Genomic DNA, 20,214 nt, shown 5'->3' on the forward strand with positions numbered 1-20,214 from the left:
CAGGCAGTTGTGCCAGGAGATGTCGGCTGGGACGTGGCGGCCGTAGTTGTAGCCGAAGGGGATGTCTTTCCATATTGAGACGGGTTCGAGTGGGTAGGTGTGCTTTTGGGGTGGGAGGAGGGGGACATGGAACGAGGATTCTTGGGGGATCAGGTGCAGCAATTGGCCTGTCTGGTAGAGAAGACGTGTGGGCAGTGTGCCACGCGGTATATTTGGGTAGTTGATTACGAGGACGCCGGCGAGATTAGGATCGCTGATATTATTCATCCGGGCATATTGGGGATCCGGGACCCATATTTCAGGGCGGACGTGGACCAGTCTCTCGTACCCGGGTTTTCGAAGGGTGCGGAAAGTCCAGCGTGGCTTTTTCTTTTCTGAATCCGGAGTCCCCGTTGGGAAGAGGGTGGGAACAGTATATTCTGCGAAACAGAATTGACGGTCCCAGGTCAAGCCGGTGGAGGAGATGTCAGCGGTGTCAAGCTCCACCGGGGCGCAGGATTTGACTGGGTAGACGAAGAGAGCTTTGATTTGCCACGGTTCGGTGGATGTGCCGTCTAAGGGGTGAGGGTTGGATTTGGTGTACTTTGGATGGTACTCGTCTGAGAGATTGCTGGAGCCATGGAGACCCAGCTTCATGCAGCCTCGAAGGGCGGTTCGTAATTGTTTCTGATGTTTACCTCTGGTCCATAGCAGTAGAAAGATGGGAAGAAGACAAAATGGATATGCTAGGAGCAGAGCATGATCCAATAAATTCTCCAACCGAGGAATTAGACCCATAGCAGCGAGTTTGTGGTGGTACACAGCATGGAAAAAGCATCAAACCTTACACTCAAAATGCCTTTCCTGTTCCCAAGTGAAGCGAACGTGTCAGCAACGGGGAGAACAGAAGAGGAGAGTAGGGAAGGGCTCGAAGGAGAGAGGGGTGTTCGTTGGTAGGCATTATTAAGCAATAGGGAATAAAGAACTCTGTGATGCAGCGTCTGCAGATCCAAGATCCCTGGCAAGGAGCTTCTAGAAGGGCTAGAGGAGCTAGAAGGGCTAGAAGGGCTAAAAGCTCTAGTTCGCATGAGACTTCACCCTCTATGGCTAGCTTGTGAGTCAGCGCCTCGTAAAAGTGTAATAAAAGTGTAATACGTACTACCAGTATTCCTTGCTACTCCCTATTCCATCCTTCATTCTCCCCTCGAGGTGTTCACCAATGGGGCAACTCCTTCCATGCCTTGACAGGAGAGACCTTGGTGTGTTGCGGTGTCACTGCCTCGCCACTCGACTCATTTCTTTCTTCTTTCTTACTGAGAACCTCGGTCATATGCATGGTGATGTTCAAGCTCCTTCGCTCCCGGAGGTGCCGGACTTCAACTTCATGGGAGGCACTTTGGCCTTTGTCAGAACTTGGTCACCATAAACACTTATAAGCATACCAATATCTATACAGTGGCACAATGATTCCACTGCAGTATAAATATAGTTCCCTCTCGTTTATCAACCGCTGTCTTGCGTAACACATCAAAGTTATCCATATTTTCCTCCAGCTGTCGCTTGTGGTCAGTCATCCTGAGAGTATTCAGAAGATGTGTCCGTGTTTTCAGTATAAGATTAAGCAACGTGCTGCGCCATCCTCCTTGTCTTCCAGCAGTATATTCTCGTGCGGCCTTCGGTTTTCCTTATTTTTCTTATTGCAGCGCTGGAACACTTAGGCTCCCAGGTGATCTGATTATCTACCTGCACCTATTTGCAAGTCTTGCATGGCCTGTTATCTTGTCGGCAGTTTCCCTTTGCGCACTTCTGCTTCTCCCGAGGACCTTGACAAAATCAACAACCCATACCTCGCTCCCGGATCCCTACCCGGAGACTTTGTCAGCCTTGCCAGTTCCAACATCTGTCGAATACATTGACTACTACGACCTGCTCCGCGCCCCGACAACAGCAGCCATGACCGAAATAACCATGGCCTCTCGTGGTGCTGCGCTTCTTCACCATCCAGACAAGGTTGCTCTGGAAGATGAAGCCGAAGCCAGTACAGCTTGCATCCCTTATCGCGACGCTAAAAAGTCCTTGTAGACCTCACACCACGCAAGCATTGCGACAGCATCTGGGTACACCAAGCCAGTACATCGAGCAAAGAGTAGTTGATGATGATGATTTCAATTCAAGAAAGGCAATAGCAGGAGAAGAAGAATGCGAAGAGGATGAAGCGAAGGAAGATCAAGAAATGGGGTACTGTGCCTCCTTCCTGGGGTGGGAAAGACAGTTGGGAGGGCGTTGGCGAAGTACGTAACAAGTAACGGCCGGACGAAAGTACAGAAATACAGGTGGACAGACATGGACCCTCATTAGTGGGGGGTCACATTTCCAAGCCAAAGGATAGAAAAGATGCTGTGGTACGAACGGAGTACGCAACAAGAATGATGTCAACCAGCCAAATAGCGACACAGAGAGATGAACATGGAACGCAGGGCTACCAGCAGCCTTTTGTTGGAGACGAGGCAGCCACAGACACAAACACAGACATTGCCGCATGCTCCAAACGAGACGTATCGTTCGATGCTGCGTAAACCTGAGAACCAACACGGTTTGGCTGAATGGGGACAGGCTATATTCTTCATTCAGCCATCTACCACATTGTGCCGGGATGGCATAATCTCCCTTCCGTCCAACACAGCATGACTATATTGGGACACCACACGTCTCCTCGCTTAGGCAACATTCGTCAACAAGCGACTACAGCTCATGCAAATTGAGTGCTATTATTTCCATTGCGTTGTGGCAATCAATCTTTTAATTCAGACCATTGTTTCGTAACGAGCTATGATAGATCACAAGGAACATATACAACGTATACGTATACAGTGGACAGGTCAGGCCTGGGAATCATCTGTACTTAATTACGCTGGTGGGTAGAACATAGAATACGTAGGTACTGGTGGCAATCGTCGTCCACCACCACTTTCTTTGCTCTGCTTCTGGAAACTCAGACAAGCCATAAACCCAACGCCCTAAGCTGGTCTGCTAAGAACATCTCAGAGAGGGATCCGAGTGATTTTTACTATCGATATCGATATCGATATCTAGATTTGTACTTTGTCCAATCCTACGAGGATTGACCCCCTGTGTAATCGCGTCAGTTCCCAATTTTTCAACCATCATTCCTCTCCTCTACTGCTCCACTTGTACGGAGTGCTCAAGACATCTTGCACAATTCAAGACATCTCGCACAATTTCAAGCATGCTTTTTCCTCCAGCATCATCATATCCAATTTCCAGTCAACCTCATACTGCCGGCTAAGTCAACTTACTACATATCCTGTTGCTTCGCCTTCTTCTCCCAGCCATGGAAGAAGCAGACATTTCCAATTTCTCCACATCTTCCTCCCGTTCGTCCTCATCTACAGCTCTCCCCCTCTATCCTCATAGGCCTGAACTTGTGCAGACCGCCTCCCCACTATATCGGCCTCGCAAGCCCTCCAAAATGCCGCTTCATCTCTCAACAAGGCCATTTCCACCAGCCTCCCCAGACTCGACCAGTCTCTTCTACCCGTAACCACTACCTCTAACGGCAGTCCAAGTATCGGCGGTCTCCCACGAGGCCAATTAACTGAGATTTATGGTCCCCCCGGCGTCGGAAAGACAGCCTTGGCTATGCAACTCGCCTGCAATGCCCTCCACGCTGGGAACCGAGTCGTATGGATCGACACGGGTGCACCGATCCCAGGGCCGCGCTTCCAGGACATCCTGCAGTCCTACAGCGGCGTTCCCGCCGGGCAAGACCCCGCAAGCTCACCACCAATCTCAAGGTCCTTAGACGACCTCCTCGACAAGTTTACGTATTACAACATCCACACCCTCCCCCACCTTCTGGTCCTGTTCCTCCACCCGACAGCCCTATTCCCGCCCCCAGACACCGCATTGATGATCATCGACAACGTCTCCGCGCCCTTCGCCACCGCGTTTCCCAGATCTACCCCCTCCTCTTTGTTCTCCGATAATGCCAACGTCAAGACGAGCAGCAGTTCTCTCGATATCGCGCGGAAGAACAAGCTCCAATGGGCCGCGAACCGCAAGTGGGTCGTTGCGGGTGACTTGGCGGCGGCGATGAACAAGATGGCCGCGTTGAAGAAGGTGGCGGTGGTGGTGATCAACCAGGTTGCGACGAGTCTGAAAGGGGTCAAGCGGGCGGTGTTGAAGTCGGCTTTGGCCGGGACGGCTTGGGAGGTCGCGGTGGCGAATCGGGTCGTGCTGTGGAGGGATTTTGCCTCTTACAGCGAGGGTGGCGCGGATGCTCTCAGCTCTATTGCGAGAGGTTTACGGTTCGCCGAGGTGGTGAAGGCGGGTGGCAAGGTAAGGCCGGTGGGGGAAGGAGATGCCGTGCCGTTCAGTATTGCCCAGGTAAGAAAGAAGCGACATGAATACTTCTCTCGGGACTAAATATCATACAGGAAGGCCTGCGGGAGCTCAGACGCCCCCTTCCCATCTCACCAACGCTCGAACCAAATCAACAGCTCAAGCCACAGCCACAGCTACAGCCACCACCCACGACCCTCCCAACAACCACAGCATCCAACCCCAATACGACGACCGCGACCATAACCACAAAGCGCAAAGCGGATGAGATCGCCGACAGCGAAGACGAGCTCCTCGTCGGATCAGACGACGACTTCGACCTCCCCCCGGACGACGACGACCTGTTTGATGAAGTGGTTGTGGGGCTGTCGTAGCTGGAAGAAACAATCATGATCACTCTCCCACCACCACCACGACGGAAATAGAGATGAGTGTGTAGACAACTAATACGGAGCAGAAAGGCAGCAGATCAGGTTTGCCATTAGCGACCGAGAATTCAGAGGCAGGTCAAGGCTGAGCTGGGTTCTGATGATGATGATGATGACGATGACGTCTGGCTTCTGGCTTCCAGGATGATCATTGATGTTGGGATTTTCTTTTTGGGACGGAAGTGGTTGTATGCTAAGCTAGGCTGGGCTGGGCTGGGCTAATGGTGGTTGCTTTTAAGAGGACGGAGATGATATATCATGATGACTGCGGTGGTGAAGGAAGGGATAAGCATGGCAGTGGTTCAATGGATGCCCTAGGGTGCAGTTCGTTGGGTTCACGGTCCCGGCCTTGAGAGTGATACAATCTGTCCACCTTTTTGGGCTTCCTGTGTCAAGACTTGCTGCTGGTCACACGACTAAAGCGTTGGTTTTCTGTCTATAAGCAGAGAGAGAGAAAGAGCTATTTTAGAGAATGGGGCAGGACACGTCAGGGTAAGCTTGATCTCTGGATTTGGTGGTAGTGATAGTGGTAGCGGTAGTGTCGAATGAGCCAGATCCGGCAGTTTTCGCCACGTATGAGTGTTAGCCATCCACGCTGTTGTTGTAGTACTACTACGACGGGGAACCCGTCTTGCTGACTCGACTCGGACGGCCAGTTAGGGATCCAGTATGAATACGTGCACTCACACACACACACACACACACGCCCACGTTTATGACCTAGTCTGAATTGCTCTGCTGTATTTGCTTCCCCCCTACTGCCTGCCGCTTTCTACTACACTCCTTTCTCTTCTCCTTCTCCTTCTTGAAAAAAGACGTGGAGCACCCGCTTTCAACGGCTCAGGATAAGTATGGCAAGAGAATGAGAGAATGAGAGAAAGAGAGAGTTTTGTTCAGGGTGTAGCCAACCTCCTGGAAGTCTCGATAATACCAGCCTCTGACCCGGAAGGCCAATTCCCCAGAATCCAGATGGCTCCTCACAAGCTCGAACTCGAACTCGAGATCCATTCGCCTGGAAGCGAAGCTGCTGTTCTCCCCCCCTCGGATGAGATTTAGCTTCTTGAAACCCCATCTCCGACCCGTCCCCGTCCCCGTCCCACGGCTATCGTGAAGCCGCTGTACAGAGTGACGCGAAGCTGGTGGGACAGCGGTGATAATTTCTCTGGGACCGGGGGGGGTGGGGCCGACCTGAACAGGAGGCGTTTCCTCGCTTCACTCTTCACTCGGATCGGACAATTAGTTGCATTGACACTAGATGATCCATATTGCTTCGACGGCCGGGGGTTTTGGTCCGGGTGGTGATGCCTGAGAGGTCAGTAAGTGCACTTGCTGATATATTGCGGGAAAAAGAAATGTGCTTCCAAAGTGTGGGTGGTGCGGACTTGCATACGATACCCCTTTTTCTCTGTATCTGTAACGCTCCATCCGCTTCGATATCTCAAGTCTCATGACGTTTTGTAACAGTTTCTCGGAGAAGCCATAGGGGCAGATGTGGTGTCGAGAAGGCTGGAGAAAGATCCTCACCCACGTCCTCACTCCCTGTTCCCTCCCCCGCTGCTGTGTTTGGAGGAATCAACGTGTTGGTATTCGGACGCTGGCTACATGGAAGCATTTCTGAGAGAAAGGAAATAGGAAAAGAAGACGGGCGACACGAGACGGTTATCGTTCGTCGAAGTGAAGGTGATGGTGATGATCAAAAGAGGTAGGCATTGGATACGTGGTCAGGCCCGCCGAGATTGGCAGGCCTGGAAAGTCCAGCTCTATTGTACATTTAACCAATATATACCAGCGTTGTTGCCACGATCAGTGGCATCCTCAGTGTAGTGGCCTCCAAGAAGCTTTCCACCTTCTTTCTTGTCTAAACTGACGCCTAGAAGCCAGAATAGCTATATGAGTATAAGGATAAAGCTGAATCATGCACGTCCACTTCCTGGCTTTTTGCCTTTGAGGATTATGGGTATCATCCATCTCCTACCTTGGCCGGATCCCTGGCATGGAGGCAGGACCGGGAAATACCGTCTCTGGCCTGCCAGATAGTACGGGTGACGAGTATCTTATGTAGATATCTTATGTAGAGATGGCAGATGGAGGCCGGTGATCACCGTGATGCGACAACCCATCTCTTGCAGCTTCGTAACAAGGCATCATGTGTGAAAAGATTTCGAAGAGGGTGATACTGGTTTCAGCATTGGCATAATGCAATAATAATATTCACAGTGAAAAGGTTTGAAGAAAAGCACCATTTAGATACGTGACCAGAGATGGTTCTTTCGTCTGCACCGCGACAAGAGGCAAGGAGTACCTGTGTAGCTGCTGATTGGCAGTCCTCGAACGAAACATAGACCACTGGTACTAAGAAGAGTCTTCCAGTGTGATAAGGGATAGATCGGTCACGGTCTGTTCTCAGGCATGCTGCAGTCCACGTCTGGAAGCGCTGACAACTTCTCTCATGCATACTCCGTACAAGTTCATGATGTTGCTGGAGGCCTCGAATGAACTTTCTCTGCCAGCCTATCACGGCTTATCGGAATGCTGGCCCGAGCGAAGAGTAAAATCCAATATATTAGGTTCACAGAAGTAGCCCATCAGCTGATCATCCCCACTGTGGACCCAAGTGGAGCAAAGGCAGTTTTGCAGTACCTTTCCGTGGCGGATCTGCTTCACACACCAATGATAGCTGTAGGAGCCTAGCTTCAGGATGCCTCGAAAGAAGGGACGCCCTGAAGACATTGCCTAGGAGGGGACGACGCGGTCAACCGGTTCATTCTGATATACTCACCGCCTTTCCGTAGCGGTATCAACCGATTCGTGCGCACCTGACTCGTTTCGCAGACTTCTCCTTCCTTGCAGACGCCGGAATGCTGGAGGTTAATCCAGTGAAGAAAAAAAAAGTGGAATGCACCATTTCGACAGGACTTAGTGTCAGAGAAAGGTTGATGTGGTCTAGCCTCAACCAATTCAGCATCAATAGCCAAGACCACGGCAATGATATACAATTCGACCCGAATCCGGCAGAGAGTTCCCTTCAACGTACTCAACGTCAATGGTGATGAATGTCGTCAATTCCCGCACAACATCAGATTCTGACGTCGGCCTGAGAGCAGGATCCGAGAAATGTCTGACACCGAAGCATCCGGATCTGGGCTGCAGCAAATATGGAATTATTAGACGGGCAATAAAACAAATTGGCGTCTCGACACAACTCCGCCGCTAAATCAAGGAACCAAAGAGCACGCAACAGGAGAACGGAATGAGGCAATTAGTGCTGGTAGAGCTGTCCGTCAATGTCATCCATGTGCAGTCGGTCAATCCCCCAGAAAGAGAGAGAATAAGAGAGTTCGCAGATATCTCCTTTCGGCTGTGGCGCAAGGTGTTGACTGGCGGTTCAGGTTCTAGACAGAGACACAATGCGAGGAACTCAAAATATGTGGGGTTTTTTCTGAACCAGGCTGTCCTGTCCGTCAGGCTCTAGGAATGGTATATTGATGATCTGCTCGATACGTGCCCAGCTGCTACATACACGCGGAAGGATTTGAAACCTGCTATAAGTTAATTCCACTCAGCTGATCCTGATGGTGCCAGCATATGATGGCCATTCCTGGCCCCCAGTATCCGTGTTCGCTTAGGATTGGATTGACGGTGCAGCTGACATGCGCTGCGAGTAGCCGGAGAGCTGCTGCCAAAGCAAGTTTTGGCGGTGAGTTTAGAGTCCCTTGGAGGCTGCATTGAATATGCGGCTAAATCATCTGCAAGTTTCTCCCGGTTTCTCCATCTCCGATCGTCGATCAACCATCTGCGCTTATCTCTCTGACGTCGGATCATCACCAATGATGCTTCAGTGTCTTGTGGGGGGGGAGGCTGACGAGTTTTCTGGCATCAATGCTAGTGTATTAATAGCTTGCGCAGGCGAGATGTTTTGTGATTTATGCTTCTTGGGGGGCGCATTGATAGTGTATTCGGTCATGCAGATAAGTATCTGCAGCTTGTAAGTTTTTAAATGTCCGGTCGATCCATTGGACTCTCGGCACAAGCCGCACGTGCTCCAGAGCTGGGAAGATGAGTCAAAATGTTTGATCTGCAAAGGAGATCATTAAACTCTGTAACCTTGACGCCTGTTCTGCTGGATTGCGGAAGATGATGAATGTTTCCGCATTTCACAAGATAAGATATGCTCGCAGAGAGACACCTGTCATGAAGCCTCGAGCCCTCGACTCTCGTACGAGGCGTCAAGGGGCATTCTGATGCCTGTGGTTGAGAGTTACAGATGAGACCATCCTGGCCTTTACGTAAATGTAGCCCTTGGACATCATCTGACAGCGATTGCAGTGCTCATGCACAACACACTCGAATCATATCCAAACACACCGTTGTTGTATGGACCAGCATTTCTGATCCATGGGTTTGCGTCGGTACCGACTTCTACCCCACAAAAGCTTGAGCAAGATAGACATTGCCCTGCATTCCGGCACTTGTTCCCCTGCTACTTGCTAACATGGACTGCTTCAAGAGTCGACCATCCATGCTCTTGTCGCTTCACTTCTGGAAGACATCAGGTGGTTGCATCCGAGGGTGAGGAGCATCATGATGCGCGTGGCATTGCAATCTCTCAGCTGGGTATGATGTTCCGAGGGGCCTCTTCCACGATTTCGAAGCTGCCAACATGGATGCGATACGCGGTAGCCGTCGTTCGTGATACAAATTTCTCTTCTAATTGTATGACAGTCCGGTTCCTAGACTAGGACTGGGCTGAACTGAACTGCACAGCACTGCACTGCACTGTACTGTATTGTACCGTACGTCAAGACCTTAAGTAGCGGTAGCTGCAGGTGGAGCAATCCAGGAACGTTGTGTAGAAAATAGTCTTGCAGGAGGTCGGTCAGACCGGCGGTGTGCGAATGCAGCTTGCCGCATCCCCACAACTGCTCCGGGATAGGGTTGCACTGCTAGAGTATTGGGGGAGGACGACAGAGGGATGATGGATCTCTCCGTAATAATAAATGGAGTGACAAAGCATAGACTGTCGGCCTGGGAGGAACTTGGCAAAATATCTGACTGATGCCAGTCATGGAGTAAGTGAGATATCTTGGAGGAGAAAAGGAGAATTGGGGAATTGGACACGCTGGCGAACAAGGATTTATCCTTAGTAGTAGAAATGAACTGAATTGTCTATCTGCTGTCCATGATTTCATGTTTGATCATGGACTGGTATCATCGAGTCAGCCGCAGTAGCCTGCAAGGAGAAATTAGTGGTAGGTGTTCCTCGGAATCCTGATGCATGTATTGTCTGTTGTTGCACAGTAAGCATCCAATCCAATATCGCTGTTCAGGCCCTTCGTCCCGTTTGAGGAAAACTGGTGAGTGGAGGCGCTCAGCCACCTGTCTATAATCATTAAAGTCGTCAGAAATGAGGTGCGAGCCACCCAGACAATGTCTCCCTTGTTACTCCTCAGAAGTTCCTGCTCGGTCCTCCAGGGAGAGCAACCAAGCCAAACCCCACGCTTTGCCCATTGCAACTAGGCCCCCGTAACCTGCATCGAGATAGCACAAGACAAGACTGACAAGTCGTGGAGTCAGCCCAACCAATGTTCAACGTCGCTCCATCATTGCATCTCCGTTCAAGGAGGTGCTAGTGCTCGAACTTCCCGAACTGGTCCCAATTCCGGGATTCAGAATATCCTGTACGGTCAACTTCGGCACCAGTGGAACAGGCAGTTTGCGCTGAGTGCCATCTTGACGACACATGATGTCACTGAGGGTGGGTCCGGAATGCTGGGAATGCTGTACAGGAGCTGTTGGCCCATCCGCAGACGGTTCCATAGGCGCAAGGGCCGGCGTGTGACCTAGCGACAGATTACGAATGCCTGGAAGCTGAAAGTCAGGGTTGGCGTAAGGTCGAAGACGCGGCGAATGGGCAGGAGTGACTATCGGAGTGTGATCGGGAGTGGGAGATAGAGAGTCGTGAGAGAATGTAGGAGACGGCGGTGCGGTCGAGTTGGGAGAGTTGGGACGCGATCTCTTGACCCGATGGCCTTGGTCATCGGCGTTCTCCGCCGACAGCGTCCTCGACATCGAATGGGACATGGCGTAGGCGGATAACGATGGGAGCCGGCCACTACTCTGGAATGATGGTCGGTGGCTGAACTTATGATGCATGTAAGGCTGTCTAGAAGTACCAGACATGGTATGGTCCTCTCCTCGCTCCACCTGGGAAGCTGCTGTAGCGAGCAAATTGATGTCCATTATATTCGTCCGGTCTTCATGTCTACCATAAGGACCCAGAGTGGTCGGGATGTGAGGAGTATAGTTAGGGAAGGAGTTGGGTGGTGAGACATTCGGCGAGCCCGCCTTCGACGTCGGAGCCGACCTTACTCTGCCATGCGCAGGAGGCGCCATCATCTGAGCCTGTGATATTGCATTTGCCCCCTCCAACATACCACCAACAGGAGCGACGGCGGCAACGGCGGCAGCAGCCAGCTGGTGGGCTCGATTGCTGCGCCTCGAGTTCGGGTTGTTGTGTATTCTCAAATGACGAGTCAACTCGTCGGACCGACTGAAGCGCTTGGTACATCCTGGAAACGAGCATGCATGAGGCCTTTCACCAGTGTGCGTTCTGATGTGTCTCGTCTGGTGCTCTAGACGGTGGAACGCTCTGTCGCACAACGGACATCGATATGGACGAGGGAGGTCTTGTCTTTCCTCGTTGCCAGGCTGGTGACCTGTAAACATCGGTGGCAGAAGACTGACGGCCGCAGCCATGTGGGGAGCGCTTTCTGATGATGCTGACTGTGTTGGCTGATCTCGACCTGAGGCTGGAGGATGGCTGGTGGGGGTGTGTTGGTGGTGAGGATCGGACAGCGAAGTAGGGTTTAGCAGATTCGAAAAATCCACTGCGGATGACGACTGGTGCATGTGAGGATGTTGGCGAGGTCTATGAATCGAGGAACGGGATCTGGCGACCTGCGTGTGAGGCGGAGATAGGTAGTGGATGGATTTTGCGGAGAGGAAGGGGGAAAAGGGACCTGAAAACCAACAGGCGAGTAGGAAATGTATTCGTAATCTGGGGCAGGCGAGAGTCACATCGGAGTGGAACAGTTTATGCAGGATGACGGGGGGCCGCGAGCTGAACGTTTCTGTGTAGAAGAAATATGTTGTACCCTACCCAGGATGGCCTGGTGTGGGGTGTTGAGTTGAGCAGATTAGGGATGGGTCCCGGACAGGCATTCCCACACAGCCATCCTTGCTGTACAAATGGCGTGCCTAAGGTAGGCAGGCGCAAGGATGTCGTGATGATCAAGCAGCCAGGGCCCTTCATGCACATGCGCGATGGGCGATGGGCGATGGGGAAGAGGTGGGCTGCCTCCAGCCTTTCCAGGGCCGTGGCCCGGCGAGTGGTCCAAGTGGGGATATTGACTCTGACAGTTTGCGTTAAAATTGGAGCGTAGTAGTGCTCGAGTAATGTAGCATGGCTAAGAGAAATGGTTTCCACGGGAAAGCATCCGGGTCACACTTCCTGCGGCTTCGGCACTCCCTATGACCTAAAAAGGCCGACCACTCGGCCCCGTCAGATCATGTGCCTGTGCAGGCCAGTTGTCCAAGTATTGGGGCACGTGTCGGGGCGAACATGTCAAAGTTTGAAGAGAATCGTAGATCCGAAACATTGATTCATAGTAATTTGCGGTGCACTATTCCCTCGGAAGGCACTCTCCCGGGTCATCCATCGCAGGCTGTGGAGATAGCAAGAGATTACGAGGTTCGATTTGGTAAATATCTCGTTAGCAATCGATCTGCTGCAGGCGGCCGGATTGCTGCTGATATCATTCCTCCCCGTAGAGTGGGCTGCATGGCCGGATTCGGTTGATACTTTTCTCCAGCCTGCTGGCTTGAGGCTGTGATTTGTGGTTGTGTTGGCGCCAAATTCAGGGGACGGATCCACTTGGTTATGTGTGGGGGGAGAGACAAATCATCAGCCAAAGATCCATCATGTGTTTCGTCTCTCCTTAATTCCAGCAAGGAAATGAGTACGGAGTATTCTCACCAAGTCAAGACTCAGGTCTCTGCGTTTAGGGCCACATGGCTAGCTTAGCCCCAAGACAGTGGCTGATAAGGATCTGCCCTTACTACGTACTACTACATAGTATTCTGTGCTGGAAAGACTTGCGTTTGTCCGTACGTAGTAACTAGTCGTGGTAGCAGGTCGTAGGGGTTTGGGACAACTGATATGACCCATGTCGAAACGGCCGGAAAGGTCCCCCGCTTCCTAACCTGATGCAAGGATCGACCTGGAGGCTGTGACGGAGCAGTTAGTGCTGTATTGGAGCCTGCATGGCATGTTATCCCATCCTCCAAGCGATAACGAGGCCAGCCTGATGGGTGATGCGGTTGATACACATGCACATCCACATCCACATACACCAGACAGCGTGCCAAGAACAATCCATCTCCAGTGACAGCGGCACACTTATCTACGGGATACAAAGAAGTATTACCCCAGATATCTAAGTAGTACGTAGTCAGGACTCTAAGGAGCGACAAGCGAGATGAACCAAGGGGCAGCCTTGTTGGTCTGGGGTAGTTCATTCCTCTGGCGTTGCAAATCCGTCTCGGATCTCATCCAGATACCTTCATCTGGAAAACCATGGTTGCTTCCCCGGATGATCTCCACACCTCCCTATCGGCCCTTTTCCCGCATCGACTGGCGGTCTGCAATATGTACGCAAATGCAAACACACTGTATCCCCATACGGGTATGGAGAGGACAATTTAAAGCTTGAACGACAAGGCTCTGAATTCTAATAATGAATTCTAATAAGCCCGCTGCCCAACACCTAACCCAAAATGACAGGGACGGTCAGGAGGAAGCGAGGATAAAGGGTCCGCTTTGTTTGAGGTTTGCCATCGGGATTCCTAATTAGGCAAGCATTCAAGCTTGGAAGCTTGGCCTGCCTACAGGAAGAGCGCAGTTCGTATTGATCCACCACTTATGAAAATGTACGTAGTATGCCATTCATTTATCTCGTTTGTTGTGAGTGCACGTACCCAGGGTCTTTCCCGCCTTTCTCGATCTTGTTCGTTATGTCTGTAAATATCCGAACCTCTCTGCGAGTGGGAGATTAAGCGAAAGCGCGTTGGGAGTGCAGGTACGCAGGGTCGTTCCCGTCTTCCTTGATCTTGTTCTCTGTCTCTGTAGCCATCCGAAGCTCTCTGCGCGTGGGAATGTCAAGCGAAAGAGCTGCTGTGGGTGGGGGTACGCAGGGTCTTTTTCCGCTGCTTCTCCGTCTCGGCCATTATCATGTCTGTAGACTTTCGGAGCTTTGTGCGGGTATGAACGTTGAGCCCAAAGGAGCTTGAATTAACCAACACAACAACATAACGAAATCGAGCGAGACCAGGGGTTCCTCCGGCCGCATCGATATTCGGCAGTTCATCTTTATGCTGCTCTATTATCGACGGACCGATGTATGACGGTGGCTCATGAATAGTTTGCTGCATCTGCTTCTTTCCTGCTTGACAAAACAGCCTTCTCCCAGACGCTGCAGATACAGCTCTTTAAAAGTCACCAAATTTTCAAGCTCTGAAAGATGCCTTATTCGTGAGAGTCAGTATATATGATCTTAATCCTCACCTGTGCTGAAGCACCTCTGCCGAACCACCTTCGCCGTGGGAGTGAGTATATAACATCTTGATCCTCACCTGTGCCGAGCAGCTTCGACTTGTGTCAATCTTTCAGCTGTCACACGAGGGAAGAGTCATGTCGACTGTTCTCTGTACATCTTTTCCAGGTCATGCTTGTCACAGCATGATCACATGCTCGCCTGCCAAACAATGAACAACGAACAACCAACGCCTGCCAAACAATGAACAACGACAACCAACAAAAGTATGTTTCTCGTGTCTGTTGGATGCGAGAAGATGAAGATGTCTCTGCCAGCCAATATCTCGCAGGAAACAGAGAAGTGATAGCAGTCTGCTGTTTGGTGGGAGATGAAGCCCTGGCTACTTTTGCTCCTCAACCTGAGGTTACAAACCTTGATCTACCAATGGGGCAATTGCCCATTCAGATGATGGAGAACCTCCCAGGGTGCAAGCTTGTGTGTTTGACGGAAGCTAAGAGCAAGGAGAATGTCTTCATCTTCAAGCATAGGTGGCATCATAAGAAGAAGTGGAAGTGGTAATCACATTCACTACCAAAGAGGACCACATGCTTTCATAGCCGAAGGGAGCCGCCTCGAGCCGAAGACATGTCCTGAAATATTCACAACAGTGAATACATGACCAAATTAGGTATCGCGCTGTTGATGTTGTCTCCCACAACGTGAATTTTCGGTTTCCATTATTCTCCCAAGCACTTGGAAAGCCTTGTCCCAACATCGCAGCATATCTCCTCAACACCGTTTGCGCTCCGGACTACCGTTAAGGAAATATATTTACATACCACGACAACACCTGCAAGCAATGGCCATGTCAACTCAAGAAATGACAAGCGGTCAAAGTGCGGCAGAGAACCACTCTCTGCCACAGTGGTCAGGAAAGCGGGTAGTCCACCCTCCGGCAACTGCGAAGGTCAGGAGATATCATCTTGCATGTGGCTGTGATCATTAACTCCTTGCAGACGCGTTTCGATGTCATAGAGACAATTCGTTGGTTCAGGCAGCCCCAGAGTGGGCTGTATTGCAAGGACATGATAATCCGTGGCATGCTGCTTGTGAATGATGATTTTGGTGGTCTAGGCCACTTCGATGACCGTGTGCTCATAACCCGCCTTGCTCGTCGGACAAATGAAAGCCGTTCGACACTGCCCGCAGCAATAAAAGCGGCATCCAATACTCTCCAAAAGCAAGCCATGATAGGGATTTTGATTTCTAGAGACTTCCAGAAGCTTCCCGTCACCTTTAGGGACCGTGAGAGGTATGGCGTCAGCGGTTTCTGGCATCTATCACATGTCTTTGCGGTCAGGTCCGAAGGGCCCAAGGAGGGTCAAGTGCACACAGATCTGATGGCCTGCCTTGTATACAGTGGGCCAAGAGAGACAATGTGGTGGAATGTGGCTGAGGATGAGACAGCAACAAATGCTGTCAAGGTCTTGAAAGAAGAAGAAACATTTGACAAAATGTTTGAGAAGGAAGAGTGCTCCCTGTGCAGCGAGGAGAGCCTGACAATTTTTGCCGAGGGTTGGGTTTGTACCAATGTGGTATGTTCGAGTCTGGGACGGGACCAATCTGGTCAAGTACCCAAGACGAAAACATACTCTCAGCGGTTTCTCCAGCCATGGGTGTCACAAGAGCTGATGAAGAAAACGCCTCCACCATTGCTTCCTGATCTTCTTATCCAGCCGCCGCAGCTCACGGATGATAGCAAGAAGAGCTTCGAGACTTTGAGACATTTTTGGAGAGGATGGGTGTGCCCTGCGTGTGCCACGCTCAATCGACGTTTAGACTACCATCAGATGGTCTGTCCTTGCGGCGAGTTTTCCGCTCCAAGCCCTCCTCCAAACCTCACACTGGGCCAAGTGACCCCAAAAGAATATCTTGAGCTGAATGCAAAGAACAAGCTGCCACCAGTCACGATCAAACATAACGCTGCCAAGTTGGCGGAACAGGAATTCACTGACAATTACGCCATTTACACTTGGGAATTTGAAGCAGAAGCAAAAGTGACAGCACTCTACCCTCGAACAGCGGCCCACGCAGGTCCCAATGGCAATGATAAAGTGTTTGAAGAGATGCAGGAGAAAACGCGAAGTGGGGTGATCCCAATGAAGCGTGTGCCCTTTGGGAATTCATCAGGCCTAGATGCCACCACTCGACAGTTCGGCGCAAATTTTGGACGAGACTACAAAGCAAGCATGATCATGTCGACGACCCCTTTCGAACAAGCGGATCCTCTGATCGGTCAACTTGTGCGCAGGGCGGAGGCTGTCGTTCTGGGCACAGTGGGCATGAATGTCAGTTTCAATGAAGCTCTTCTGCTGGCCTATCTTCCCGAGATGTACATTGGCTGGCACGACGATGGCGAGGCAGATCTTGGAGACACGGTTATCTCGCACTCGGTCGGTGGCAACTGCGTGATGAAGTTCGCAATGAAGGGTGACTATTGGTGGGGCAAGAAGGAGCGTGGCGACAAAGGAAAGATGACGTTGGCACCAGATGACCCACACCTACCTGGCTGCGTGAAGAGGCAAGAACGAAGGGCGCTACTGGATAAATACAGAAAGGGCGAATTGACCAAGGAGCAATACGAAACCCAACTGGGGGATGTGGTGAGAGATTTCAAAGTGAGCAGAAGCAATATTTCACCGTTGCTTATGAGTGTGGTTGTACCACATGGAGGGTACATTATCATGCACGGCAAGAACATGCAAAAGTACTACGAGGTGAGTATCAACAAGCTTGCATGACAGTTTCCCCCAAGCATCTAGCTGACCTTCTTACAGCACAGTGCGAACTCGACTGGTCTGATGCGTTTCGTGATGACTATGCGTCATATTGGAGATAAGCATCAAGAGCAGACCTTGACGAGCAGGAGAGCGGCTGCTGAGGCACGAGTTGCTGCCGAGTCAGTACTTGGGAAGCGGAAGGAGCGCAGTGGTTAGTGCTGGGAATAGTTAAAGCTTATGCATGCTTCGCGTCAGACGTAGAATACACTGGCCCAGAGAGCCCGCCCTGGTCCCGTCTTCAAGACCTTCCAATTTGACTGGTGATCGGGAAACTATGATGGCGATTATGTGAATAAGTAGACAACAACTGGCCTTCAGTAGTGACTTCCCTGGGGGCTCTATACCCACATATCACTGAGTATACTCTTTGCCTTCTGTCAATTTTTTTGATACATACATCAAAGCTAAAGGGGTCGCCAAGACCTTCAACCTGAACAGTCTTGGATCTCGTCTGTGAACCTTCTGCAACTTGGGAGGATGGGTTCGAACGCCGACTGGTCTATTGCTGTTCATTTTTTGGCTTTAATTCACTAAGATCAGCAGCGCTCCATCTGCAAAATCAGCTTATCTTCAAACTGCACGGAGGACGCAGACAATGAAAGCTCTCATAAATACCTTTGTTATGGACAGCTGCTTGGTATATGACACGAGGATGGTGAAGGCATGTCGGCAGTGGGCAGTGGGCAGTGCATGAAAAGAATCAACCTCAGGATAAGGGCGTTACATCCTCAAAGCCAAACCTCACACGCTTCATGACCAGTCCATGGATTAGAGTTAAAGAAGAGCAGGTGATATGCTGGTGCTGGTCGATTATGAAAAGGTCATACTTTGTTTTTCCAGTCGAGATATATCAGTTTCATATGCTTAAACCGAGCAGATTAAAGATATAGCCACGCCGTGTGTAGCAATGCATCCTTCTACCTGGCCCTGTTCAAATGCGTCCTCCGCTGCTGCCTAGCCATGAAGCTGAGAGAGCGGTGCCAAGGCCAAACTAGCCTCACTAGCGCCAAAGCCAAATCTTGGCACAAGTACAAATATCTGCCTCCTCCGCCAGAAGTTTGATCCTTTTTCTTTTCTTCTCCATCCCGGTGCACGGGCATTACCAGCAGCAGTGAGGATTCGTCCGAGCTCTGGTTTTTGCTAGTTGAAAACTACAACTATATTGACTGCTTCAGTTGGATTTCGATTCGGCTGGGAATTTTTGATACCCTTGTGCTCTTTGAGCTCATCTTTTCATTACTGTCTTCGCCCTGGTGGCAAGCTGTAGAGAAGAGAAAACCAACACGGCCACTATGTTTTGGGAGATGGCCATCCTATATAGATCAACATTGATGTGAAAATGTTAGCCAGTCAGATCCATGTGCTTCTCCCAGAATGCCTTATGAGGCATGGTGTAGCGTTGGTCGTTCGGGACTCGTAGCTTCTGGAAATTGATCGTCCATTATACATGAACCGAGGGACCTTGCCAGGTTATGTGCCAGATTGTCTCTCAGAGCGTGATCTTGCCTCTGTCAATCATTGCTTATCTATCTCGACATCTCTATCCATTTTCTAATAGGTTCATTTTGATCATTTTGATATTCAGTGTCGACTTCAACAATGGGTTGGTTCTGGGCCGAACAACCCCGAACTGCAAAGACTGTCGTTGCGCCACATCCCATACCGAGCACAACTGCAACACCTCCAGCATGTGCTTCACAGTCCATTCAGAATACATGTATGCTGACTGCCGCTCAAGCCAGAATGTCCTATGCACACATTCGCTTCTCCGCCATCCAGCTTCCCTCCCCTTCCAGAGTCGTCAGCGAGTCAAACGCAACCCTCCTCTTGCCCGGCGAAGTCGCCCAACCAACCCCTTCCATCACATAAAGATGACACCTCATCTACCCTCTCCAAGCTGAACCCTCTCAACTACATGCCATCCAACATCTCAAACAATCCAGAACACTCCGAACAGACCATCTCCCTCCCTCTATCCCGCGACACTTCCTCCATTCCTCGAGGCGATGGCTCGAACACGAAGTGGGAATACCCCTCCCCACAACAAATGTACAATGCCATGCTCCGCAAGGGCTACACCGATACTCCCGTCGATGCTGTCGAGTCCATGGTTGCCGTGCACAATTTCCTGAACGAAGGCGCATGGGAAGAGATCGTGACATGGGAGGAGATCTTCCAGGGAGGCTTGAAAGAGGCATGGAGGAAATGCTCCCTGGGTGAGGAGGGAATGAGGATGGAGAGGTTGAGGCAGGAAGTACAGAGGATACGAAGAGAGGAGTTGGGTCTAGAAGCAGCAAATCAGGAGGATCCATACAAGCCGGAACTCGTCAGATTTCAGGGGCGGCCGCGGGATATGACGCCAAAAGCTGGTATATTACAAGCGTTGGGTTATGTCTGGCCGACGAAATTTGGGTACGTTCTTTCTGTCTAGTTCGACGTAAAAGGAAATACTCTACTAATGTTGCTCTCTGTCCAGCTCCGAGCCCCCCTTCGACCGCCACGATTGGTACGTCACACGCCGGACACCAAGCGGCACGACTAGGGAGGTTCGCTACATCATTGACTATTACTCGGCTGATCCAGAGCCGACGGGCGAACCCGTCTTCTATCTGGACATCAGACCTGCCATCGACACGCCTTCCGCCGCTGTGGAGAGAATGATGCGATGGGGTGGTGACGTTTGGCACAGGGCTAGTGGAGCAGTGATAAGGGAGCAGCAGAAGGGCAACGGGGCGTCTAGTTGAAACTGTTTTGGGTAGTATGATGATAGCTACGGCTTCTTTGACCATTTGAGAAATGTCTTCCAGGCGGGCACAGGCGTCTCGGATCAACTCTGGGGTGAGGAGGAGCAGGGTCATTCGCATCATTCGGGCTCGACCGACGGACGTATTGATACTGGCTCGATTTCGGTACGGTTTTATGCACTAGATGTAACTTTGTACAGCTCATCCTCTCACAACATTCATACACATCAACGTCTACTATGTTTGGCGATGGTCAGCGCGCAGCTTT

At 50.9% G+C, this 20,214-nt stretch overlaps 4 protein-coding genes across 4 annotated transcripts in view; 2 read left to right on the forward strand and 2 right to left on the reverse strand.

Moving 5' to 3' along the window:
• EPUS_02239 (uncharacterized protein) overlaps positions 1–777 on the reverse strand; it is a gene marked incomplete at both ends in the record, with an annotated part of 1,459 nt that extends 682 nt beyond the window's left edge. Inside the window, one exon of the mRNA XM_007787722.1 lies at positions 134–777. Within this exon, the coding sequence (XP_007785912.1) occupies positions 134–777 (644 nt within the window). The remainder of the gene's footprint in view (positions 1–133) is intronic.
• A 2,554-nt stretch (positions 778–3,331) lies between these two features.
• EPUS_02240 (uncharacterized protein) lies at positions 3,332–4,715 on the forward strand (the record flags this gene model as incomplete). Its single annotated transcript, XM_007787723.1, has 3 exons — positions 3,332–3,374; positions 3,431–4,386; positions 4,437–4,715. 3 exons carry the CDS (start codon positions 3,332–3,334, stop codon positions 4,713–4,715), a joined length of 1,278 nt encoding a protein of 425 aa, XP_007785913.1.
• Positions 4,716–10,355: 5,640 nt separating this feature from the next.
• Positions 10,356–11,525, reverse strand: EPUS_02241 (DNA-binding protein creA; the record flags this gene model as incomplete). The annotated part of the gene is made up of 1 exon (XM_007787724.1): positions 10,356–11,525. One exon carries the CDS (start codon positions 11,523–11,525, stop codon positions 10,356–10,358), a length of 1,170 nt encoding a protein of 389 aa, XP_007785914.1.
• A 3,696-nt stretch (positions 11,526–15,221) lies between these two features.
• Positions 15,222–19,946, forward strand: EPUS_02242 (uncharacterized protein; the record flags this gene model as incomplete). Its single annotated transcript, XM_007787725.1, has 5 exons — positions 15,222–15,329; positions 15,379–17,139; positions 17,200–17,353; positions 18,945–19,614; positions 19,679–19,946. The coding sequence occupies 5 exons, from the start codon at positions 15,222–15,224 to the stop codon at positions 19,944–19,946; spliced, it is 2,961 nt and encodes a 986-aa protein (XP_007785915.1).
• Between the last annotated feature and the right edge of the window lie 268 nt (positions 19,947–20,214).

The sequence above is a fragment of the Endocarpon pusillum genome (genome assembly GCF_000464535.1).
Source record: "Endocarpon pusillum Z07020 unplaced genomic scaffold C698727, whole genome shotgun sequence".
In the NCBI taxonomy this organism is placed as follows: domain Eukaryota; kingdom Fungi; phylum Ascomycota; class Eurotiomycetes; order Verrucariales; family Verrucariaceae; genus Endocarpon; species Endocarpon pusillum.